Source organism: Asterias rubens, chromosome 5, assembly GCF_902459465.1.
Source record: "Asterias rubens chromosome 5, eAstRub1.3, whole genome shotgun sequence".
NCBI lineage: Eukaryota > Metazoa > Echinodermata > Asteroidea > Forcipulatida > Asteriidae > Asterias > Asterias rubens.
Genome location: NC_047066.1, coordinates 22,129,366 through 22,156,195, shown reverse-complemented (window position 1 = coordinate 22,156,195; position 26,830 = coordinate 22,129,366). Strand labels below are relative to the sequence as shown.

The 26,830-nt window shown below is 38.2% G+C and overlaps 2 protein-coding genes across 4 annotated transcripts; one reads left to right on the top strand and one right to left on the bottom strand.

The window, feature by feature from the left end:
- Positions 1-200: 200 nt before the first annotated feature.
- On the bottom strand, positions 201-20,283 carry LOC117289867 (SEC14-like protein 3). Of its 3 annotated transcripts, none has more exons than XM_033771049.1 (12): positions 19,405-20,283; positions 18,467-18,560; positions 16,997-17,066; positions 14,782-14,825; positions 9,645-9,707; positions 8,242-8,430; positions 7,277-7,433; positions 6,839-6,922; positions 3,348-3,454; positions 2,312-2,451; positions 1,140-1,411; positions 201-708 (listed from the first exon to the last, which is right to left on the bottom strand). In XM_033771049.1, exons 2-12 carry the CDS (start codon positions 18,518-18,520, stop codon positions 590-592), a joined length of 1,299 nt encoding a protein of 432 aa, XP_033626940.1. In that variant the 5' UTR covers positions 18,521-18,560; positions 19,405-20,283; the 3' UTR covers positions 201-589. The 3 variants fall into 3 exon arrangements, with proteins under 3 accessions (XP_033626940.1, XP_033626941.1, XP_033626942.1); XM_033771050.1 differs by having other exon boundaries at positions 18,467-18,555; XM_033771051.1 differs by having other exon boundaries at positions 19,939-20,283.
- Positions 20,284-20,687: 404 nt separating this feature from the next.
- On the top strand, positions 20,688-26,506 carry LOC117290906 (TLC domain-containing protein 2-like). The gene is made up of 4 exons (XM_033772478.1): positions 20,688-21,155; positions 23,131-23,213; positions 24,169-24,251; positions 24,936-26,506. Exons 1-4 carry the CDS (start codon positions 20,911-20,913, stop codon positions 25,323-25,325), a joined length of 801 nt encoding a protein of 266 aa, XP_033628369.1. The 5' UTR covers positions 20,688-20,910; the 3' UTR covers positions 25,326-26,506.
- The last annotated feature ends 324 nt before the right edge of the window (positions 26,507-26,830 follow it).

The following is a 26,830-nucleotide window of genomic DNA, read 5'->3' as shown; positions in this document are numbered from 1 at the left end:
ACAATTTTATAAGTTTTTTCCCCGGCATTAAAGTCTCTCATACATGTCTTAAGGCCCGGTCACACAGGCCCCGATAACGAGAACGAAAAAGAGAACGATAAAAATGCACGCTTGCGATTGGTTGAATTGCTCCACGCAGAACCCACGCTCATTCAACCAATCGAGGGTGTGCATTTTTATCGTTATCGTTTTCGTTCTCGTTATCGGGGCCTGTGTGACGGGCCTTTAGTGATAGCTAGCTAACAAACCTAGTTTGTGAACGGTCCTGTTAAAGAGTTCTGGATCAGTAAAATTTCAAAATTAAGCCCTATGGTTTTGTGAATTTTTTCCCTGAAATTCGAGCCCCGTAAATGAAAGATTATTTTGAGACAACACTATACAATAATTACTAACACAGAAATAGAGGGAGGCAATGGGGCAAGTTTGAGTAGCAGCCATTTTTCAACCACTAGTACAATATTCCATGGTTACCAACGCATGCAATACATCCTGGGTACCAGGCAAAATTGCCCAATGGTCGACTTTAGTCCCTCGCTTGAACTTGACCGAGGTGGTCTGGGTTAAGTGTGGAGGGAGGACCTTAGTGACGTCACAGTGAATTATTAACACTCAGCACCCTAATGTCATTGTCTGGTGGCATCACCTCGATCGTGTAGAATATCTTCTTACATCGTAACCAGCTGTAATTGTTGTCAAATCTAAGAACATCTGTAGAATGAGAGTTCACAGGAAAGGTATTGGTGTAGGAAGAAACTTTAACAAATCGTTAGTAAACTTGCAGGTACAACCATGTGAAAATCTCTTGTAGGAATGTTGGCTCTAAAAAGAGCCAGTGCGGTCTCGATGTTTCGAACAGTATACTCTGCTCGTATTCAGGTATTCAGGAGAATGCGATACTACTGGCGGTGGTGGAGCTTAACTGGTAATGGTATGTTTCATTTTTCAGGTCTACATGGAGTTGGGTGACATGGTCGCACAGTCAAGCGCACTGGACTCAAGCTCCGGTATTCCTGATCAACAAAATGTTTGAGTCAGTGTCTTGATATTTGTGTCCTTAAAGGCTGGGTCACACCACACTAGTGACTGCAGATTGTTAACACTTACAAGGTGCTAGCTAAATAAGAAGTTGAGATACTTACAAGTTCCTGTGTCTTCGCATCTTAGCCCTCCGGACTCTGGAACCATCTCACTATTCACCTTCTGGAGAGGTATAACTTCCACAAGCTCCACGCCCCTATCGCCCCGCCCTACTGATGACGAGGAGGATAATGAAGATGTTGATGAAGAGGAGTGGCTTCTTGTCTTACCCTGCCCGTGCCCTGCCCTTTGACTGGCTGTTTGGCTCTCTGATATGGCTTGCTCCAGGTACACTCCAAAGCAGATATTGCACTTTTCTGTTTTGAACTCCCATCTGTGAGGACCAGGAAAACAAATGTAATCATGTATGTTTTGAAGCATTGCATGGTGAGGTATCAATGGGGTGTCGTGGCTGAGTGGATAAGAGCACCAAACGCAAGCTCTGGTGCTTCTGTTCAGCAGAGTGAGGGTTTGAGTCGCGGTCGTGACACTTGTGTCCCTGAGCAAGACACTTAACAAACAGTGTTTCTCTTCACCAAGGGGTAAATGGGTACCTGTGAGGGCAGAGATGGTACTTTTGATTGGTTTAGCCGAGTAGAGCAAATAATTGTCGCACCGGCTGTACACTCCCCTGGGAGCTGAGATGGTTTAAGGAATTATTTAAGGCCCAGTGACCAGGGGTAATAATGTTGGAAGCGCTTTGAGAAGCCCTCTGATGTGTATATGACCTTGCTGGCTAGTTATGTTCTTTTGAAAACTTGTCTCACTACATGTATATGTTCTACTGGCGCAGAGCTTTTTTTGTTGGACCTCGGCAGAATTCTCTACTGCCGCGGAGTAGATTTTTGGAAATGGGGAGAATACTTTACTGCCGCGGATTAGATTGTTCAGAACTTGGGAGAAAACTCTGCTGCCGCAGAGTAGATTTTTTTGGAATTTCAGGAGACTTCTCAGTTTAAATTAAATAACTGCCCTGCCTGGGTGGAAGATAGGAAAATTTTCGCCTTGTGGATCGAGAGGACTTCTTGCTATTACCTTTACTGTCGCAGAAATAGTCCTCCAAATTCCCCCCCCCCCCAAAAAAAAAAAATACTCTACAACAAATTTGACTTTCTTTGACTGGCACATTATGCCAAACATGCAATTGTGGTCTTGCCTAACATGTAGGTCAACTTGCAGAAAAAGAAAAAGAGGTTTCGCAAGAATAACAACTTATACAAAATGGCTGACTTACTTTAAGACGGAGCCAGGCTTCTTAACACTATACCGGAGATCCAAATGGGAGCCATTTGCAACATAGATCACACTCATACTGTCATAGTCAAATTGGTCACTCAGATAGTATGACCTCGGCACTTTACCTCCAAAACAAATCTAATTAGAAAAACATCAAAGCAAAGAAGAGAGAGCAAAGATTAAAGAACCTTCCTGTTAAATATGTAAATTACACATCCTGAGATCGGTCTGGTTCAAACATCGCATGAAAGTGAAAGAAAACTAAATTTCTGATATGACAATTTGAAAAACCTGGCATGCTGTTTATTGCATCACCCAAATTCACTTCTCAATAGACCAATCCATTAGGCTCCGCACACGACAGCCATGTGAGCAAGGACACGTGAGCCTCTCCAATGCCTTTCTGCACAACACTGCCGCACGCACCAAGCATACGCGCACGCACGTCGGACTTTATTTGTCGGACCTTCGTTGCATTGTGATTGGTCAATACGCAATAGGGCGTAGCTTAATAGATCGGTCTATTGCTTTCGCATGAAGTATAAACTAGGTTCAAGAACTTTCCCTCTTGCTGAAAATAACTAAGCAAAAACAAATATTTTCCAAAAGAGGACAAGTGTTTTGCTTCTTTTCTGTGTGCTTCCTAACTGTCTCGCTCTATTAATATGGTTCCACTTCACTGCTTTTTGTTACACTTACGGTATGTAAATGTTTACAGTAACAACATGTAATGACTATCTCTAATGAGTTGGGGTGGTTCTGAAAAGAACCGTTGGTTTCAACTCTTCCAAAAATCAGAGTTGAAACCAACGGTTCTTTTCAGAACCACCCCAACTCATTAGAGATAGTCATTACATGGTGTTACCGCAAACCTTTCCATATCAAATTTCCACTATGGAAAGTTTCAAATTCTACTTATGAAGTTACTCGTTCATGCTTGTTATGTTGCCATTCAGCCTTCGAGAAAGACTCTGCAAAGGTCGTCAGGCCATTGACTATTTTTTGCCAATTTTGTTTGTGCGACTTCAACTCACCTTTGATTGGCACTTTGGATCATTGTCGGTATCCACAGCAGTACCTCCGTAATGTATCGGCACGTTCTCTTTACTAATAAGATTGAACAACTTATCATGGTAATGACCTGAAATGCAAACAGAAAAAAATATAATAAAAAGATAACTTCTGATTTAGTATAGTCTAAATCTATACAATGATTTTGTTAACTTTCCAATTCAATAGACTGTGCACGTCTATTCAAACTTCCAAGACCAATTTCGTCCCAACCATAGTTGTAAACCATTACACTGTGCTTGAAAGGAGTAGGTTTCATACATTTGTACTTCAAATCGTAGCTCCACATACCTTGCAGGAAAAAACTACTGTGAGTTTAGATACACCCTTTAGGGGTAGGATAAAGGGCTATAAGAACCAAGTATTATTATTATTAGAGTGAGTTTTACGTTTGCGCGATTCTGTTTCTTCAAATACTTTAGTTAAAGCCATTGGACACTTTCGAAACAGAAAATTAAAAAAAGTTCACTGATTTACAAATAACTTACAGGGTTAACAGAAGGTAATGGTCAAAGATTTCCCTTGAAATATTATTCCATGAAATGCTTTACTTTTTGAGAAAACATTAAAACAATTATCAATTCTCGATATCGAGAATGACAAATTTATTTTAAACACATGTCATGACACGGCGAAACTTGCGGAAACAATAGGGTGGGTCTTCCCGTTATTTTCTCCCGACTCCGATGACCGATTAAGCCTAAATTTTCACAGGTTTGTTATTTTATATATAAGTTGTGATACACGAAGTGTGGGCCTTTGGACAATACTGTTTACCGAAAGTGTCCAATGGCTTTAAACATACATACATGTATAGTCTGTGGATATAACAATTATATCATGGCTGTCAGGTTAGCATAGTGGCATATTATCTTTCCTCGCCTTCTACGTGTACCTCTGTTACCACATTTCAAATCTCACTGGGGGCACTATAGCAATCACTGACGTCACTCGAAACCATAACATGATTCGCGCGCATACCGCTGGGCAAAACTTCGTGTTTTGGCAGCCAGCTAGAAAGTGTATGCAATCTTACCATGACTACGCGTCTTTTTGCACGGAGAAACATGACGTATCCAGTGTTATGTCAACAGAGGGTGGTTTGAATGTAAACATGGGTCACATCGTCTATATGGATTGGGTTTTCAGTCCCTACATGACTGCATGGTTTTTTGTATGGTAGGCCCATAGTTCTCAGAGGTTTTCCGTGTGTTGTGTAATGCACATAAAAGCTCACATTGCAATTATCATAAGAGAGAGGGTTAGCCTTGTTGTTTGTGGCAGCATATGTAGCACGTGACCTTGAATACCTTTCAAGCTGTTGTATTATGAATGCTCCATCTCATAAATTCATAACCAATTTCCACTAAATTTGATAACTCAGCACCAGTGTCTTTTGTGCATGTACTTTAATATTATTATTATTTAATACGAAGCGCCTGTATGCCACAGGTTAAAAGCATACATTGTAGTGGGTGTGATGTGTACATGTTTAAACGCATACCAGCAACTAATGGATATAGCGCTGGTACTGGACATAATGAAAATGACCTGAATTAAATTGGTCTGAATCGGCACGTAGCAATGGTATCACACTGCATATTTATGATTACTCCACATGGTGTAGTTATAAGAAGACACAGGACCCAATTTCATAGAGCTGCTTTTAAAAGCACAAAAAATAGCTAAGCACAAACAATAATGCTTACCAGAATAAGTAACCAGCCAAAATACCACGCTATATAAACAGTTTGTGAAGGGTATACTGCGTTTTTTTGGCACAGCAGAATAATGTTGGAAGCACTTTGAGACACGGGTATAAAGCGCTATAAAACCAATTAATATTATTATTATTATTTGTAAGCAATTTGTTATTCTGCTTAAGCTGCTTATGAAACTCATAGAGCTGGTAAAGCACGAAAAATAGCTAAGCACAACAAAATCATGCTTACCAGATTAAGGCAACCAGCCAAAACACCATTTGATATGTAACATTCATGACTATTATCCTGCTCATTTTTGCTAAGCAGAAAGTTTTTAAGCACAAATTGCTGTTTTAGCATCTCTATGAAAAGGGGACCAGAGTGCACTGCACTATAGGTACATATTCAACACAATCCATAGCATCATTCTACTGCCATATTCTACTGCCATTAATCAAGTAATTTTAAACCAATATCCCAGGGCTATCAGATAATTGGCATTGCTGAAATAATCACAACTCCTTTAATAGCTTGCATCCCTAGCAACCAAATGGACACACATGTGTGGATTAATCATAGTACGATTATGCAGACTGGCATGAGAATACATTAAAGGGGATTTGATATCTTTCGTACATCAAGTTTTTGGCTATGCCATGAATCCCTACTCACTGTGAATGAAGATTTATTAATACGTGAGTATATTCATATGCGCAGTATTATCCATTATTATTATCAGGCATAATTTTTGGTCTTTGAAAAAAAAAGTAGGACAATTTTAACGTACATGTATAAGGGAAATTCTTATAATTTTTCCAAGGACAACAAAAATTGGAAATCTTAAGTACAAAGAATACTATGCCTGTATTACTATGATTGGTCTGCGAAGCACTTAGCTGTGTAGAAAAATTAGGGTGCGATGCAGCTCAAAGAAAAAACTAAAAATTTCTGTAAAGATGGCATTTTATGTTGAACTATTTATATCAACTAGCTTGCGACTGTAGTCTACAAGCGTGCCTCTGACACCAAATTTTGTCTATGGTTTTATTTTGGTATTTATTATAATAGGGAGTGTATAGGTGTTGCATAATATAAATATACGTTATTATTATTATGATTGACTGGTGAACCACTAAGCTGTGTAGACAAATTAGAACACTTGACACAGCTCAAATCCAAAACCCAATTCCCTGTAAAGATGACATTTATATGGAACTATCGACATAGGTTGCTACAGCACTGTCTGCAACACATGCCTCCAACACCAATAGCCAAATGAACTGCACTGCAACCTTTCTATATCTACCATCAGATCAAACAACCTAATTGGATCATTCACCGTGAATCAAATTTGCCAATCTAATTGGGAACAGTCTTGTTTGGACTGGTCTTGAGTGAGAAAAACTAGAAAGGTTCAGTTTTTTTTTTTATGTAACATTGCTTTTAAGGGGGCATCACTTTCATTTGTTTTCTTAATGACCTGGCTAGCATTTATCGTGCCATTTCAAAATTGGTTAAACAATGTACATGTACTGTACTGAAGTACCTACTTAATATTCTTCATGTATGTTTCAAAAAACAACCACTAGAAAACGAATTGTGTATATTTAAAGGGGGGTAAATATAAATAATAAAAGTGGCCATTTTTAATGCCCAGGGGTGTGATAAGCTGTTTAAAAAAAACCTATAAAGTTCTATATAAAAAACGATTATTATTATTATTAAATCTATACTATTTTCTGTATACTCACTGTCTACGATGACTGCTTTAGCGGCTGTCTCTTCACTTAGGAATGGTTTGATTAAATTGAATCCCACGGTGAACATCTTAGGAGCTGTGGATCAACAAAATTATCAATAAAGTAAGAGGATAACCCAACAAAGAGGACGAATTAAAAAAGGAATCCATGTAAAATACTAAGCAGAAAAAAATGATCAACAAATTTCGTTGCTAAGCAAAATATGAGCAGGGCACCAGTGGCAGCAATGTAAACTTTATGGAATGTTGGCTGGTAACCTGTTTTTGCTAAGATTTTCCTGCGCTTTTTCAAGGGCACCAGTGACAGAACATTTCTAGTCCAAATTGAAATCAATAACTTGCTATCAAGAAACCTGCAAACAGGAATATCATCGGCCCTATCTACAAATGAGATTAGATAAGATGAGATAAAATAAGAAATTCAACTTACTGTTAATCACGAAAGCACATTTGAGAGATTCTGGATAATTAGCTTCCCATATTTTGATGACCTCATTGTAGAGATTAACAAAAGGTCGCCACAGATGGGAGAAGTTGACCTTATCGAGGTCAAAGACAAGCGTGTACATCTCAATCCTCCGTCCATGCTGCAGACAATTCAAAAAAAATTATTTCATTTTAGTTTGAATGTTCGCCCCAAACAAGGCTAAAAGCGACTCCTGGGAAGGGGCTACATGAAGATAACTATTTAAATGTGAAAAATAACTCGGGGGAGCTGAAGAAAGGAGTTGTTATTCCTCTTAAAATAATAATAATAATAATAATAATAATAATATCGAAGTCTTATATAGCGCACGTATCTACCAAACAAGGTACTCAATGCGCTGAATATATACAAACTTTCAGAAAGATTTTCAGGTTATTGCAGTGATGAATTTTGAGACCCAATTAGTTGGCACCTTATAATGGTTTAAAAGGTGCTGCCGCGCATACAGCAGCCACAGCCAGGAACACCGGGGCAAACCCCTTCTCTTTTCGATAAGTGCACTGGGTTCTTTTACATGCGTTACACAACACATGGGACCAACGGCTTTACGTCCCATCTGAAGGACGAAGAAATGGTCAAGTGTCTTGCTTAAGGACACAAGTGTCATGGCTGGGGATTCGAACCCACACTCTGCTGATCAGAAACACCAGAGTTTGAATTCGGTGATCTTATAAGGGTTTACACGGCCCATTCAGCAGCCACAGCCAGGAGCACAGGGGCGAACCATTGCTCTTTTTGATAAGTGCACTAGGTTCTTTTACATGCATTACATAACACATGGGACCAACGGCTTTACGTCCCATCCGAAGGAATGGTCAAGTGACTAGCTTACGGACGGAAGCGTAAAGGCTGGGGCTGGTTAATATTTGTTGAATCTGGGCTAATACTTATGAAAGTGTTTATAATACCTTCTTAGACTGCTCTTTCAGGGCTTTCTGTATCCTCTCACACGCTAAGATCTTAAACTTCAAGAAGTCATTTCTTGTAACGGACATGACGATGCCTTTAGTGTCGATATGACCGTAAGGATCAAACCAAACTGGGGAACCATCTCGAGCCTCTCCAAACAAACCACCCACAAAATGCTTATCTAAGACCTGAAGGAAGTAAAATAAGGATGGAAAAAAAAAAAATTAATTAATATTGATTTAGGTTTCACCCTTTGCATATGACGTCACACTCTCAAAAAGGAGGCAGATCATTGGACAATAGCTGTTCAGCGCGTGACCTCAGCATACCTGTAGCATTTCGCGCTATGCAAGGGGGAGCTATTGATTTCTTACACAATACAGAACGCGTAGCCTCCGAACAATGCGCATAATTTTGGGTGTCAACTCTTGTTTGTGCTTGTTTGTAATATGGTTTTGATACACCCAGGATAGTCACATGCGAGTACACTGCGCGTATTGCAAGGGGTCTATACACCAAAGTCGGTCATCTAAGAACAACCAACTGCAGTGCATGCTTCAGGACCACTTTGGTAGCACATGAAGCATTTTTCAAACATTGATTTACAACTCCCAAGAAAATTATATGAACATTCAAATGTGGATGGATTATGTTCTTGGCGATAGCCTGGAACTGGTTGCCTGTTAATTGCCTTGTGTGACAATGATGTTTGGTTTCAAAGAAACCATACAATGCTTGCATTTGTTTCCCAATTTGAAGTGGTGCACCAGCTAGACAACTAAACCATTGCAAATTCTTCATATCCAGCTACCCACTAACTGCCTGTGTCATTTGGTATTCGTTTCGTAATTAGGAAAAAAAGACAAAATCTGAACCGAACTCAAATCGTAATAAACTCGGCGCCCTTTCCCAGTTCAACAAACTTTTTCTTTGGTATCTGAACAAACTGCTTCCACCTACACCGTACCAGCACATTCTGAAGTTCATGGTTGAAAGATTTATTTCCGCAATATTAGAAAGTTCACACTATTAATATTAAAAACATAACACACTCAATCCTTGAGTTTATGGATTTAAACTTTTTAATGGTACCTGGTTTCATTGCTTCCTGTTACTGGTTGAATTAAGTTCTGAATCAACAACGAGTCATGGTTTATGACACTATGTTTAATTCTCTAATTTTTGCTGGTTGGTTTTTTGGCAGCTGTAGGATTTGAAGATTTGTCAGGGTAGAAATACCACATGTAATGAGGAACTGTGATTGTGCAAAAGTGTAAAGTTTTATTTTTAAAATGAAACAGTGGTCTTCTTTGGATTTAGAGAAGAAATCTTCTGAAACTCTAGGGAGCTATATCTTTTACGGTTTTGATACCTTGTGTAGATCTGGGGTACTTATTCTTACCTCTGGTGGGGTCCATTGGTTAGCGAGGTATTCAACATCCCAACGTTTCCGAAACTCAAAATGCTGAAGAGAAAGACAAGAAAAAAGAGAGGAATGTAGTCAAACAAACAAAGAACATTAATCCAAGTTAAACCCTTTAATTTTGTGTATTCTTGGTCGCCCGGGAGTTCAGTGAGCCCCACCTGCCGCAACCGTACTCGGTGGCGGTGGCATTTTATACCGTTTTAAAGTGAGGTTAAGACTTTTAAAGGACTACATGTATACGTAATTGTAAAATGAGTGCACCCCAAAAATGAATTTTGCATTAGAGCCCCTTTTTGATAATGACAGTATTCACGAAGTGACCTCCCCCTCCCAAATCCTTTGAATCAATCTCACATCATAAGTGTCTAGGCGGAAGGTGAAATGGTCAATAGTTGGTTAATAATCATACTAAAGGTTTGTCATCATTTTCTTCTTCTTCTTCTTCTTCTTCTTATTATTTTTTTCAAGGGGGGAGGGGGTCTTGCTAAATATCGTTACAGCAATGGCAGGTTTAGTGTACTAGGCATTCTTTATTTGTGACTGTTAATTTTACATTGATTAGCTTTGAAGCCTTCTCCCTTAAAGGGAAGGTACACATTTGGTAATTGTCAAAGACCAGTCTTCTAACTTGGTGTATACTATCATAACCATATAATAACAAGCCTGTGAAAATTTGGGCTCAATTGGTCATCCAAGTTACGAGAAAATGATGAACGAAAAAACACCATTGTTGGATGAATTTGTGTGCTTTCAGATAAGAATAAAAGACTTATAGTTAGAAGTTTTTAAGAAATTACCTCTTTCTCAAAAACAACGTTACTTCAGAGGGAGTTGTTTCCCACAATGTTTTATACTACAAATGTGTATCAACAGCTCTCTAATGCTTGTTACCGAGTCGGTTTTTAAGTTAATATTTGTTTTGAGTAATTACAAACGTGGTATGCTAATTCATGCTAGTTAAAACTAAGTTTAGGACCTGCAAGACTGGAATAAAGCTACCGTACCAGCCAAAATATCATGTCACACTTAGGGTGAATTTTCTGCTTAACCAGCTCTAAATCACTACAGCACACAAAGTAGCTAAGCACGGAACAATTTTGCTCACCAGAAGCTGGGGTACCAGCCAGAATAACATCACAAATCACCTGTGACTGGTTTTCTGCTTTATTTATTTTTTAGTTTTTATTAATAATTTACACTTTTGTCTTTTTATGCAGCTCTATAAAATTGGGCTTATTGAAAAAGAAAAAGTTTGTTCACCCCTTGAACGTACCGGCTTTAAAATTGTACCAAATCATCGCTTGATACCAAGTGGGTTTTGTAAATGCTAACAATTGTTTTGAGTAAAATTACCAATAGTGTCCAGCACCTACTTAAAACAGCAGCAAAATTCTTTTTAAAGTGCTGTAAAAACACATGGTATAATAAGGTCAGCACAACACGCTAAATTATCCTTTATACTATTCCAACCGTAGACCTTGCATTATTTATATGAAAAGTCCTTCCAAAGCATAAAATATAATAACGATCTTCCCCGCTTTTTTTCTATTATTAATAATTGATTGTTTTCATAAACAGCTACCACTGCGTGAAAGGACAATCGGCCATTGGAGCTTGCACAGGCGATTGAATTCACACGTCGGCAGGCAAGGCTATTGGGTCCCTTAAGTACAGTGTACATTTGTAAGTACACACAACGGAACATAAAACCAATGTCAGCTGGAAAGGTTTCATAACTGAATGAGGCTAATATTGCTCAAATTACGAGGATGTGAATTAAAGGGAAGAATCTGGAATTACGTTATCCAATTGAATAACAATAAATTACTGAGTAATACCTTGATTGAACACAAATTATATTCAAAATCAAACGTTAATTTATTAGACAAATTAGATGAATCTTCTTTAATTGTTTTTTTCTTCAAATAAACATTTTCTTAGGCCTGTATGTTTATAACTGTGCAGATTTTTTTTTTCCTTTTTCTTTTTATTGCAGGCCTGTGTATGCTTTGTTTTTGAAAGGGCAAGGGCACCAAGGCATTTTCTCCTTGGTAAAGGGCACACTATGTGGAAAGTGTAAATTTCTACTGGGAGCATTTCAAGGGCACCAAGGCAATGACCAGGGGGCACGGAGGCAATTGCATTCATTGCCTGCGTGACTAAGAACACCCAACTCAAGCTCTGGTGTTTCTGATCAGCAGAGCGTCGGTTCGAATCCCGGTCCTGACACTTGTGGCCCTGAGCAAGACAATTTGCTATAATTTCTTCTCTCCACCCAGGGGTAAATGGGTACCTTTGAGGGCAGAGATGGTTCTTGTGGTTGATTTAGCTAAGTGCGCTACATATTTGGCGGCACAGGCTGTATACTCCCCAGGGAGCTGAGATGGTTTAAGGAATGAAATGGCCCAGTGATCAGGGTAATAATGTTGGAAGCGCTTTGAGACATGGTGTATAAAGAGCTATATTAAAACCGAAGATTATTATTAATTTTATGTATTACAGCGTGTAAAATATCTGCCATTGTTTGTGGCGTCATTGGGATCTTTATGATTGATGTAGTAATAATAATATAAATATATCAATGGCAATGGATCACCTGTCAGAATATATCAATTTGGTTCTACTCATTCAATAATTTCTAGCAAATTGCCGTCAACAATTGATGTGCACTCACAAATTGCTTCAAATGAAACAGTTTAGATAATAAAACTGTGTTCTCATTTTATTCCAGTCTCTTTTCATTTTGATTCTGGTTTTGTAAATAAAATCCTCGCCCAGTGAAGATTCTAAGCTACAAGTCCTGCCATCTAGGATTTCTACCTAAATTCAAGCCCGGAGACTACTACCTGTACATGTACAGACATTGATTGACCATTAGACACCCTTACAGACCTGTATGCTTCGACTTTGAAAGGGAATAGAGAACCAAGGCATTTTTCTCCATGGAAAAGGTATGAGGAAATTGTAAATTTCTTAGTACTTGAAACTCAATTGGTTGTCGAAGTTGCTAGATAACTATGAAAGAAAAACACCCTTGTCACACGAAGTTGTCTGCTTTCAGATGCTTGATTTTGAGACCTCAAAATCTAATTCCGAGGTTTCAAAATCAAATTCAAGGAGAATTACTGCTAACAATTATTTTGAGTAATTTAAGGCCAGGTACCACTGAGTCTACTCTACATTACTTTCCTTAATTTGATGTCTGTATCAATGGCCTCAAAACAGCACTATTCATTTCAAATTAGACAAACTTTAATTGTGTTAATTATGTACTAATAGCGTCTGGTTAGTAGGCTAGCCTTGACATGCTTGAGAGCTAATGGGAAATTGGAGGGGAGGGGGGGGGGGGGATAAATTCACAACCCGATAGTAATTAGTTATACAATGTAACACTGTAGTGCTGCGGACTGGAAGGTTATTTTATTATCACGCTTGTCTACCTTTGCAGAATCTTCGCTGCGTCTTGTTTATTATAAATCACACTCCTCAATGTCTCACTCTAGATCCGTTGAATTGATTTTTTTCCCCCTTCTCCCGCTTGGGAAAATGTCAACTGTTACGTCAGCGACATGTCAGTAATGAATTTAACAAATGCAGGCGGCCAACGTTTCCGGTCCATGTGAAAGCGACAATAAAGGATGGTCTTTTTTAAAATAACAGAGCTGCCAACATTTGCATTTTGTACAATAATCAAGGAGATATATTTGGTTTGCAGTAACACCATGTGTGTGTCTACTTGCCAGATACATTTTGTTCTTCTTAGCACTGTCTTGTTACAAATATTCTACTATCGCGGAGTAGATTTTCGGATTTCTTCCGGGAGACTTCTCAGTTCTGAAAAGATGTTAACTTCACTACCACAGAGTGAGTTCTTAATTGGTCTCAAACAGGGAGATATTTAGAATAACATCCAACATAATAGGGAAAAAGTTTTCACAATCAGGAAAATTTTGTAAACTTTCCTCAGAACATGGAAAGATTTTTTGATTTCAGGGAACTGTCTGCAGAATCAGGGTAGCTCTGAATTATACTACAGAAAAATAACAAAATTAATTTTTAACCCAAAGACTAAGTCTACCAAGCTTATAAAATAATGTAAACAAAAACATTCGAGCCTGAGCACAAACACACAAAACCAAAGATTGTAATAGCCTATGTAAGTTGAGGTGTTGAAAAAACATTTAATATTTCCACATTACATGTATCTACCTTGACTATTTTATACTATACTACAGAAAATAAGAAATTAATTTTTAACCCAGTAGGTGACATAATTAGTCAACCAAGCTTATAAAATCATATAAACAAAAAACACTTAAGCCTGAGAACAAACGCACACACTAAAGATCAAACAGTTAATGATGCAGTCCATCAGCGTTGTAGCCACAGTGGGCGGTGCAAGGCGGGCCAGCTGAGCAAAATACACTGTGCTACCCAGCACAGTATTCCAACCCCCCCCCCCACCCCGATTGCACTTCAGCAATGATGGCCCCATGTCTAAACATGAATAGTTTTGGTGGCCCTAATTTGCTTTAGAACCCATCACTAAAATTGGGCTACAGCTACCACAGTGCAGTCCTTAACTTTGCGATTGGTCAAAACATGGAGGTAGGATTAGGTCAAAACAATGTTAATTGAATTGTTGGGGGGAAAAAACCCATGAAAAACAGAAAGGCAGCTCCGAACAAAGACAATGACAAAATAGGGAGACCGCCAACATAGTGCTAGATAGCTCAGTTTGTGGAGCGCCGGCACATTAATCCAGAGGTCTTTGGTTCGAATCCCACTCTTAGTAGATTTTTCTTGTAATTCAGAGGTCTTTGGTTCGAATCCCACTCTTACATGTTGTCAATATTTCTTGTTAATCCGGAGGTCTTTGGTTCAAGTCCCATTCTTAGTAAATTGTTCTTGTTAATCCGGAGGTCTTTGGTTCGAATCCCAATCTTACATGTTGTCAATATTTCTTGTTAATCCGGAGGTCTTTCATTTGAGTCCAATTCTTGGTCAATTTTTCTTTGTTCAACCCCAAAAAGCACTGTTTCTGTTACACTTGTTTTGCCATAGCATTTCAGAATGACTCTACTAGGGTCTAAAAAATAAGATTTATACTCACATCTCTGAGCATCTTTTCCGATTTCTTGAGGTCAAACTTCCGAGCTGTAAGCATAAAATAAAAAAGGAATTTAAATATTTCAAATCAATTCAACTGAAAATTTCTTCAGGATATAACAACACATCTTCAGGTTATTCTATCAAGTTCATTTAAAATAATTAGTAAAAGAATCTTTTAAGTACACTATTATTTATTTGGTTTGCGGTAACACCATGGATCTACTTGCCAGGTAGAGTTTGTTCTTAGAGAACTGTCTTTCATTATTCTACTACGGCGGAGTAGATTTATCGGATGTTCGGGAGACTTCTCAGTTCTGAAAAGAACTGTCCTGCTTTTTAACTACTACCTAGGTATAGAAAATAGACTTGGACTACTACTTTAGCTTATAGGATCGTAATTAACTGTACTGTACTACCGCAGAGTCAGTTCTTGAATGGGTCTCAACGTTTCGACTAGCTTGCTCTAGTCATCGTCAGGAGACTGGTCTCCCAAACTACCCTCTCTAACTATAAATACTAACATGACTAACAGACAAATTAAGTTGACACAGTGCCCTGTGAGTTAATTAAAAACTGCTTGCCTGGTTGGCAAAGTGATCAATTTTTGTAACAGTTGATTTGATTGTCCTTCGGCTGACGAAAAACAAACTTGTTGGGTTTCTGTCAACCTGAGAAATTGCCCAACAGACTCAATTATTTATTTGTTTAGATAGTGTGCACAAGTAATTATGAAACTAATGGGAAAAAAAATAAGAGGCTCGGTTGTAACAGTGCTGGCTTGTTAAGCACAGGTTCAAATCCTACAATAGTCAATTTTTCTTTGCTCAATCCCAAATTAAATTAAAATTTACCCAGTCAGTTTTATTACTTGATCCATGTAAAGACTAATATTTTTCATATTTGGAAGTGTCGTGGCAGAGCGGTTAAGAGCACATGCTGATGTTTCTGATCAGCATAGTGTGGGTTCGAATCCCCAGCCGTGACACTTGTGTCCGTAAGCAAGACACTTAACCATTGCTTCGTCCTTCACATGGGACGTAATTGAGCCGTTGGTCCCATGTGTTGTGTAACGCATGTAAAAGAACCCAGTGCACTTATCGAAAAGAGAAGGGGTTTGCCCCGGAGTTCCTGGCTGTGGCGTACGTAGCAAACCCTTTAAAGGCGCTAAATAATTGGGTTTCAGAATTCATCACTGCAATAACCTATCTTTCTGAAAAATTGTATACATGTACATACTCAGCGCCTTGATCATCTTTCTATACTGTGCAGAAACCTCCTCTGGAGTATACTCAGCGCATTGAGTACCTTGTTTGTTAGATATGTGCTATATAAGACTTTGATATTATTAAGGGGAGGGGTTGTAGTTTGTGCACTTACAAGATCAATATTGAAACATTGATGTAGCCTTTACACTAATAAAGAAAGATCATTTGTGCAAACATACTTCTCACTGTGTAAAAATGTAGAGTACCAGGGGTGGATTTCACAAAGGTAGTCCTAACTTAGGACTAGTCCTAGGCAACAATAAGAGATAGGACTAGTCCTAAGTTAGGATGGGTTACTGGTCCTAACTTAGGACCAGTCCTATCTCTTATTATTGCCTAGGACTAGTCCTAAGTTAGGACTACCTTTGTGAAATCCACCCCAGAACAGACTCCTATACATGTAGATACAGGTACATGTACATATACTGCGTTAAAACAACATTATTCCTTCAACTCTATAGTGTAGCTCACAATAAAAGAGATTACATAATACTGTAGACAGCAATTTTTCCTCAATATGTGACAGCAATTTTTCCTCAATATGTGGGATATCTTCCGGTCAAATTAAAAGATTAAGTAGTGCCCCTGCCAGCAGTACTTGTTTATTATAACTTCTGGAATATTGATTTGTTTAGAATATCGTGGGATATCTTAAAACCACTTCCTGCAATTTAGAAGATATGTAGTGCCTCTGCCAGCAGTATTATTTTGTTTTAAACTATTTCTGTGACGTCAGTCTTTTGTTGAAAGTGTAGATTATTGTTACGAATCTACACTTCAGTACGTAGTTATTCAGTTTAATTTTAATTTTAGTTTTGTTATTTAGTTTAAAGAAATTACATTATGAGAAGCCATCATCTAAGTCAAGAGGTTTTTTTCAGATGGGCTCCAACAGAAAAAAACTGTTGTTGTTCTTGCAATAAAAGCCAAGTGGATTTTTTTTAACCTTACCTCGAAGAAATCTGAGTAGGTAGTGATCATCATGTTCCACCAGCAGAATATCAGATAAATTAGTGCGGAACTGCAAAGAAAATGATAAAACTTCAATGTATGAACTTTGAAAACGAGGAAGGCCTCTCACAGAACCTATCACAACCCGTATTCATCAGGTCCAGAACGAATCCTGAAGCCAGTCTCAACTCCTTAAAGACATTGGACACTATTGGTAATTGTCAAAGACCAGTCTTCTCACTTGGTGTATGAAATAACAAACCTGTGAAATTTGAGCTCAATTGGTCGTCGAAGTTGCGAGATAATAATGAAAGAAAAAACACCCTTGTCACACGAAGTTGTGTGCGTTTAGATGGTTGATTTTGAGACCTCAAGTTCTAAACTTGAGGTCTCAAAATCAAATTCGTGGAAAATCACTTCTTTCTCGAAAACTACGTCACTTCAGAGTGAGCCGTTTCTCACAATGTTTTATAATATCGACCTCTCTCCATTACTCGTTACCAAGTGAGGTTTTATGCTGATAATTATTTTGAGTAATTACCAATAGTGTCCACTGCCTTTAAGAACAAAAATAAAATTGACCTTAATAGCAATATTAATTGACAATACAGTGTAAATTTTACATGGAAAGAAGTCTTGAAATTGAAGGTCAAATGGTTTATTATCTGCAGGCCTAAAATTTCATCTTTTATGCAAGGTAAGATTTCATGAATTTGAAGAGGTAGGAGAAGGCCAAGTGGGATTGAAACAGTTTTTATTTTGGCATGTACATTTAGACAGGCGTATCAACAAGGCCAATAGCTTCAAGGCTTAAAATACCCTAAATCAAAAAACATTAAGATAAAACCTCAGCGAAAAAAATGTATTTAGGCATACCAAACTGTTATTGTAAACAGAAGGTCAACAAGCTTTCTCTTTTATCTGAAAGCCTGGGACTTTTTTTGTACAAGGTTAATTTCTTGAATTTGAAAATAACAATAATTCTGCTTTAAAGGCATGTACGTGTTGGGTAATTGTCAAAGACCAGTGTTCTCACTTGGTGTTTCCCATCATACATGTAAGCATAAAATAACAAGCCTGTGAACATTTGGGCTCCATTGGTCATTGAAGTTGCGAGAAAATGATGAAAGAAAAAACACCCTTGTTAGACAAATTTGTGTGCTTTCAGATAGGAATAAAAGACTTCTAGCTAGAAGTCTTTTGATATTTCAGTGATAAAATTACCGGTTTCTCAAAAATTCAGAGGGAGTCGTTTCCCACAATGTTATACTATCAACAGCTCTCCAATGCTTGTTACCAGGTTAGTTTTTAGGTTAATATTTGTTTTGAGTAATTCCCTTTAAAACACAATACAACAAACTGATGTTTCATGTATTTGACAAAGGAGTGGGCTAAGGGCATCACAGCAATTGCTGTGGGTTTCACTGGTTAATTTTCTGGGAGCCTGATGAGAGAGCGTTGTCAACGTACCTGTTGTAGTTTGTGTTGGTGATCAGCCGAGAGTTTGGGTGTCATTCCATTCATTGCTGCTTCTTGTTCTGGTTTCTCAACCAGTGAATCTGTTCTGGAAGGAAAAATCAAAGGTTAAACATGTAATGCTCAAAAAGTCAAGAGATGTATTCTTTGGATGCAGGGCTGAAATGTTTCTTCAGCTAAATCAATGTGTTTTTCATTTCACTTCATTTCATTTAGTCTAGACAGAAAAGCAAACTTAATCAATGTAGGCTACTAGCCAAGAACCTGTTTAGTTGCTGAAAGGCATTGACATGTACCAGCATAGATATAGATACAGTACACTGTAGATAGATAGATAGATCATGGAGAGATAGAGAGAGAGAAGACAAGGGAGGAAGATTCAGTTTTAGATGCAGGAGGAAAATTAGAGGAAAATTCCAATCCCAGGGAAACCTAATCCACATAGTGTCCCGGGCTGGGTTCAAACCGGGGTACTAGAGGTCAAGGTGGAGGGGAGACATCATGTATGTACCACAACGCCCTAAGTACAGTCAGTCTTCCCCTGCCCCTGTCTGATGAAATGAGCCAAGTGCTAAACATTCAGACTGAGTTAGAATTGAACTTTTCCATTATCTGAATTGTATTGAAGCTCTCGATACTGTTATGAGGTCGCGTACCAACCGGAACATCGAAACAGAATTTAAAAGGAAATAGCACTTTCAAGGTTTAGAACAAAATATTAGCAATGTCATGAAATACATACCCGGTGCTACAAATCAACTAAATACAATAAGAATGTAATTAAATACAATAAAAATGAACACAATGAACAACAGTGTGAGAAAGGATAAACATTATTAGTAAACAGATCATTATTTAGATGAGTTAGTTAATTATTGAATTACAATTTACATTAATAATTTTATTTAATAATGAATGTAAGCTGGTCGTACCTTTAAATCGTCTGCAGAAAACAATCAAATTCTTGCCACCACTCAACTGCCTTCGCAAGTCAGGCTTCACTGATGCAACTTATAATAGTTTATAATCTAGTTCAAGATGAGTCACTGCAAAATAATGAACCAGGTTCCACGATCTCTGCATCACATGTTTTCCATCATTGTTGTGGATTGAAAATGAAGCTGAATGAATTCATATGAATCAATCAATGACCATTTATTGTTTGACTTTGAGTTCTGAATGCACTCTTTTTGAGTTAGAAAGTTAGGGTCCCAAATTCCAACAGCCAAGCATGGCACTGCCAGTCAGCAAGAAGGTGAGATAGTTCAGCAAGGCTACAGACAGCTCAAAGTGTCCAGCGTGTGTGATATCAACAATGGAATGAATGCATGGTTGCACCAGTTCCACACAATAACTAACAATGCTCAGCCCGCGGTGAAGCAAGAAGGCTCCAATCCAAAAAATCCAAAGTACAGCCAGGGGCCACGACCGACAATTCCAACAACTCAAAAGGATTTCCCAGTTACCTTGGCACAGAAGTTCCGATAATGAATGCGCAGCAGCGTTCTGATCCTCAATATTTCATCTGCTCAAAATGCATGCACACACAACTGAAGTGGTTGATGGTTTTACGCATGAATTAAGTCCGATGACCGGTTGGCAACTGTGGGCACTTGGGAGTAGTTTTAGCCCGCTGCCGAGTGACACACCTCCTCAGCGCTCCATGGTGTGATCATTGGAAACTGACGATTGATAGTAACACTGTCACAAACTTAAGAATGATAAGACACTATTTAACGGATGATCGAATACATCTAAGTAACAAAAATGATGTTTTTTGGCTTCCGTTTTCAGTTACCAACCCAAGACAATCAAACCAGCTGATCATTTCGAGTGGCGCGCTGATGTAGCGCCCTCTTTTGATACAATACTCACAAGTTTTTCGCACACATAATCTTGGGAGTCTTTAATAAATATTTAAGAATATATCTGTGAATCAAAGTATCTATGGCATTATTCATAAGGAACTTTGAATATAATTTTGTTGGTGTGGTATAGGAGCACCTAGTTATTAGATTAAAATACACAACAGCTACTATTAATTGATGAATTATCAACTGATTAATTTCCCCTCACGTAATGACTTTACTATATAGCGCCCTCTCGTGGTAATAGTGACTTTTTGTCTGGGACCGCCTCCTTTTATTGCATACGTTGCATAGTCAACGGATTCATAAAAACCATTCTGTAGCATCATCAGTCAGGTGACGTATGAACGTTACGTGAACGAACTAGGCCAAGTTCGTTTACTTTTCTACCAACTTTCTCGTGTGTTTGTGTAAATTTCAAAGCTAAATTCTTAATCAAGAGGCTGACGACGTATGTTTGTTGCTTGTTTTGGTGAAACAAGTGGCTTGTTTTGACTCAATTATCGTACCCTCTTGCCTTGGAGTCCAAGTTGGCAAACAAAAAAATCTGGACTGCCGGAGTCCGGAGAGATGGAGCGTGGCGTGCGCCTCGCCATGGGTTCATTCGCCGATTCTGACGGCATGCCGACATCCATGTTCCATGCCAGAATGATCTACACTATCGTTGGTTCGACAATTGCATTTCAGTGCTTGAATATCACGCTAAACTTCACACCAGCACCGCAGAAATACTACTCTGAACCTCGGTTTAGATGGAGAAATATATTGACTTCTTTTACACATGCTATGATTTCGGGATTTTGCTCGATTTTCTGGTGAGTGCTGAATAATTTTGGGGAGGATACATTTTTGGTATTGAATTCGTTGTTGACGATGTTTGATGCGTGTATAACTCTTTCCTTTCTAGGGTTACATTGCTGGAATGCTGCCTTGTAATTCATATACTCTCATTCAAAAGGAATTTGTGTTAGATTGTAATCCAGTCTTCAAATTTGTTTTTGTAAAACAATGTTATTTTTGTTGTTATTAATTTTATTTTGAAAATGATAACTATTTAAAAAAGAAGAAGTTTTTATGAGAACTATACTACACTGTGTACACATTTCTACATATTTTTTACGTTCAAAGAGACATGAATGGACACCCTCCTAGCTACTTAATTATATTTGTTGTTAATGTTACAAAAATTGTAATGTTTAATTAGTCTGACTCTGAGTCTGAGTTACTAAACTAACCTACTGGACGCTACATAAACAATGCTCTATTAACAATACATTTACATAACGCCTTGGTGTCCTTGCCCCTTCAATCATTCATATCAGACCATGGAGGTCAAACCAACCCTGTGTGTTGAAATCAAAATCATAATCTGAAAGTAAATGTGTTGGGATGAAAGTACAAATTTTGTTTGGCATCTCAACTAATTTGCAACTTTCATTTCAATATCGTTTGCAACAAATACTTCTAAAGCAGTTTTTCTTGATGATCCCTGAATCCCACTAAGCAGTTTTTCTTATTGATCCCTGAATCTAAGTGTTATGCAACTTTCCCTTGTATGCTTAGTATGCAAAGTCCATCTGTCTATTCAATGCATACAAATATCAAACGACCGATGTGTCTGCATTCCTACATGCGTGATAAGGTCACACACACAGGTCAGAAATCCATCACATAAAATTTGCAGCCAGAAGATTTAAAAGCAGATAAATACTAGAAATCTTGTTTAATCAGTAGTTTGCATTTTACATTTTTTTTGCGAGTGTCTACTGTAAAATGCAAAACATCCAGTGGCTAAAAAAGTTTACAGGCACTCCTATAGTTTTTAAACCGCACACAAACAAATGAACACAATCACAGGTAATATAATGACAGAAAAAGCCCACTAGCTAAAAATAATGCTACAATAGAGGCACGCCTGTTATAACACTCAGGAAAAGCAAGTCATTGTGTGTGTGTTTATTCAGTTATACTGTACTTTCACACTATAAAGCCACTACAGGCTGTTGCCATGCCAGCATAATCAGCAATGGGAAGTCATAATGGAATTTTTCCCCGTCCATTGTGTCGCTGTTGAGTAATATTTTTAAAGTTCACACTTAACATCAATATGTCCACCATTCACGTACACAGTGAATTACAACACACTATTGACAAATGATATTTGATCTGTTCTTTTTTAGAGGACTTTAGAGGTTGAGATTAAAACTTGACATTGTGTGAATTGCAAGGTTGAGAGGTTTGCCTGCAGCAAGATAAAGGACCAAATTTCATAGAGCTGCTTTAAGAGGCACTGGACACGTTTAGGGGTTCCTCAAAATAGCATAAAAACTTACTTAGTAATGAGTTTACAGAGATAAAAACATTGTGAGAAACGACTCCCTCTGAAGTTTTTAAGTGAGAGGTAATTTCTCACCAAAATACTTGAATTTTAGAAAGACTGAAGGACTAAAAAGCAGCTATGTGAAATTGAGCTTAATACTAGGTGCCCAGTTTCATAAAGCTGTTAAGTAGAAAATAGTGCTTAGCAAAGTAAAACAAAAAAGGAACCAGTTTAACAGTATTGCTTAGTACGTTGGTGGGTAACATATTTGTGCTGAGCAAGATTTTACTAAGCTAAGCAACTTTCTATCTGACCACCACTGCCCTTATGGGTATCATAAATAACCTTTTTAAGGGGGTGTGCTATACAAACTGTTTGGAACTTGACAATTAATTAATATTTTAAAAGGAAATGCACACTTTTAATCCATTTTTAACTTGAACAAGTTTCTGTTCTTTTGTCGTTCACAGTTTGTACAGCTCTCCAGAACTACTTGATGATCTTATCCGTAACGTGACTCCAATGGGGGAAGTACTGGTTGCTATATCAGTAGGTAGGTTTACAAATAAGAGTAGACTGTTAGAGTCCAGACTACACCATTTCTTCTCATAACCAACACCGTTCCCAAGAGAGTCATCTACATGGTTGTACCCACAAGTTTACTATTGGAGTTTTTCTTTTCATAATAATAATAATAACCTGTTTTTATATAGCGCTTTTCACACCAGGAGGGGTCCCAAAGCGCTTCACTTATTACCCCCTGGATACTGGGCCTTAATTCATTCCTTAAACCATCTCAGCTCCCTCGGGAGTATACAGCCTCATGCAACAAATGCGCTACTCGGCTATATCAATCATCCACACAATGGTTCCCTGTATGCTATTGGTGACAGAAAGGATCAAGCAATTAACCTTCACATCAACCTCCAATTAGGAAGCCTCTAATTTCCTGTTTGGACGTCCCCTTAACCAGCGTTCTCCCTCACCAGTTGTTAGCTGACCTAGTGGACATACAGGGACCTTTCGCAAATACCCATTGCCCAAGCGCTACCTGTTGAATGAGGTGCCTGCTGGTCTAGCTAGTGATCAAGTTTGATCGCTAGCTAGACCAGGGGTCGATTTCACAAAGAGTTAGGACTAGTCCTTATTTAGGACTAGTCCTAGGAGATATTTAAAACGTATGGCTAGTCTTAAGTTAGGATGAGTCGAGATAAGACTCGTCTTAACTCTTTGTGAAATCCACCCCAGCATGCATATGATCGCTAGCTAGACCAGCATGCACCTCATTTCATGCCTAACGTGTGCGCAACAAGAATTTGCAATGAGGTCTATGGCAGTTAAAACACCTGAGGACTAGTGGGTCTGACTGGCTAGTTCAGTTTGAAAAGCTTCCATCAACTGAAATATGGACCTCACTCTTGTTGACTTGCCCCATAATTTTAGCCGTGAATATGTTGTGTTGAAATGTTACTATGGTAACTGGCTATTCTGTGTTGATATTTCCGCAGGTTACTTCATCTATGATGTCATCGATATCCTTCTCTACCGGTCAGTCACAAACACCTGGCCCTTATTAATTCATCATACTGTTGTAAGTAGGCCCTAATCATCATCATGAACTTCAAAATGTCCATCGTACCACAGCAACAAAGTTCAGATGCAATTTCCAACGTCCAAAGTTCAGTATAATTATAATATAGGCCTATACCCTCCCTTTAAGGAAGGGTGGATAAATATTTACCAAAGGTATTAATAAACCCTGGGCTGCCATTAAAGTGCCATGGACAAACATGTGTGTTTCAACCTTACACTGGCCACCGAAAATTAACCATTAATCATATAAAACTTGTTGACTAAAAGGATTTGTTGTCACTCAGTTCCAACTTTGGTGTTTGAAAATGTATTCATGTCAAAGCACCTTCCAACTTGATAGTGAGTAAACCAATCGTTTGAAACCATTCTGGGTATGGTTAGTTGTGAGGGAGCAGTCTGGAGTACGCAGATTTAAACCATGGTTCATTGATCAGATGGGACATCAAGCTTTAGGTCCCATGTATTGTGTTGTGTAATACACACCAAAGAACCTAGTACCCTAATCATTCAAGGAGAGGGGTTTCCATGTTAGTTTGCAGTTTCAATTTTGGAAACAATTTTATAAACAACTCTAAACATTAACCCAGACTTCGCCTATATTCACATGGTGTTACCGAAAACCTCTCTAATAGTTAAAACCTGTAATAAAGAAAGATTGTTTATTCTGTTTCTTCCCCTGCAGATTTTGTTTTGCTTTGGTATCAGCTTATACCTCCGTTCCTACATTGTGTATTCGCTAGTTTCCCTAGCAGCTGAGATCAACAGTGTTTTCCTTCACTTCCGACAAATCCTTCTCATAGTTAATACGTCAAAACACTCCCCAATTTATCGAGCGAACAGTGCCATCAACATCGTGTCGTTTCTTTTTTTCCGTTTCGGTACGCTGGTTTGGATGTTCTACTGGCTTCAGAGCCATTATCGAGAAGTCCCGATTCTCTTGTATTGTGTTGCTACGGTTGGACTTATTACCATGGTGATTATTAATATGGTGCTGTACAAGAGGTTACTTATTAGTGACTTCATCGCTCGGGGGGATAAACTGAAAAAGGAAAAGAGCGTCTTGGAAAAGTAAAGATGAACAATGGAGGAGTGAGTTAGTTCTGAGGGATGTGCGATTTCAATGATGAACATTATCTGCATGGATCTTGCATTGATGTTATCATGCCGCCATCTTCAGAGGAGCAATAATGACGAAACAATGGAAACGCGCACCTACATGTACGCACTTTGCACAGGATAACCAATGAGCAACTTTCTTTTAACCTCCATGTGAGGGCGCCCTTCTCAATTGATGTCATGCGCATTTAGGAACATGTGCCTTTGATATTCAAGATAGTAGACACATCACCAGCAACAAATTTCAACACAGAATAACAGTCCTGTTCAACATGCTATGCAGAACATTCCTTAGCAGTATTAGCTGCTTATATTTTTGCTTGGCAGTCATTTCTAAGCAATACTAAGAAAACCTTGTGGGGTAGCATTGTTCCATTGTTAAAATTACCTCGCAAGTTGGTTTGTGTATGGACACAGTAACATAAGTGTTGACATCGGGAATGGCGCAACCACGATTTATCGCAGAGTCAGTCGACTTGCGTCAGTACAAAGTTAGCCATCCGGTTATCTTTTTATCTATGTCAGTGTTTCTAATGTTATGTTATTCCTGCGAGTGTACTCCTAGTGTGATATTCTATGCATTTTTGTGTGAAATTAACTGTTAACAAATATTGATGTAGAATACTGTATTTGATATTTCTTGTAAATGTTGATGAATTGTTTTATAGAATTCCCACCCTCCATATTTGTATTCCATCACAGCATTTTAATTTTGTTTTAATTTTGATAAATTTTGTAATTTTAATGAAGAAATTAAACAATTTAAATTATAATGAGACTAATTTATTTGAAACTTGTTCTGTATTTTTACCCAGTTTCCTTTTGCAATAATGGTAATGGTCTAATCTTTTGAACCTATCAGAGTGGTGTGTCTTGGCCAAGTGCTTGAACCAAGCTCTTGTGTTTCTGATTGAGCAAAGTGTGGGTTCGAATCTCGGTCTTTACACTTTGTGTTCATCAGCAAGACACTATTGTTTCGCCCTACAGACGTTTAGTTGTAGTTCTGTGTGTTGTGTAATGCGTGTAGACCCAGTTACATACATTTTATAGCTAAGATAAGAGGTTAGCCCCTGTGTTTCTGTTAAAGGAACACGTTGCCGTGGATCGGTCGAGTTGGTCTTTGAAAAGCGTTTGTAACCGTTTGTTATAAAATGCATATGGTTAGAAAGATGTTTTAAAAGTAGAATACAATGATCCACACAAACACGCCTCGAAATTGCACGGTTTTCCTTTTACCTTGTCGACGAACACAGTCGGCCATTTATGGGAGTCAAATTTTTGACCCCTATAAATGGCCCCCAGTCTTAGTTCGCAAAGTAAAATGAAAACCACGTAATTTCGAGGCAAAATTTTGTTGATCATTGTATTCTACTTTTAAAACATCTTTCCAACCATATGCATTTTATAACAAACGGTTATAAACGCTTTTTATACCAACTCGTCCGATCCAAGGCAACGTGT

Excerpts from the sequence above, each read along its gene's own strand:
- LOC117289867 (XM_033771049.1), bottom strand. The coding sequence starts at position 18,520 with ATGAATGGAATGACACCCAAACTCTCGGCTGATCACCAACACAAACTA. Across the intron at positions 9,708-14,781 it reads CGGAAAAGATGCTCAGAGAT|CATTTTGAGTTTCGGAAACG; the intron begins GTGAGTATAAAT and ends CTTTCTCTTCAG. Across the intron at positions 8,431-9,644 it reads ACCAATGGACCCCACCAGAG|GTCTTAGATAAGCATTTTGT; the intron begins GTAAGAATAAGT and ends TACTTCCTTCAG.
- LOC117290906 (XM_033772478.1), top strand. The coding sequence starts at position 20,911 with ATGGAGCGTGGCGTGCGCCTCGCCATGGGTTCATTCGCCGATTCTGAC. Across the intron at positions 21,156-23,130 it reads GGATTTTGCTCGATTTTCTG|TTTGTACAGCTCTCCAGAAC; the intron begins GTGAGTGCTGAA and ends TGTCGTTCACAG. Across the intron at positions 24,252-24,935 it reads TATTAATTCATCATACTGTT|ATTTTGTTTTGCTTTGGTAT; the intron begins GTAAGTAGGCCC and ends CTTCCCCTGCAG.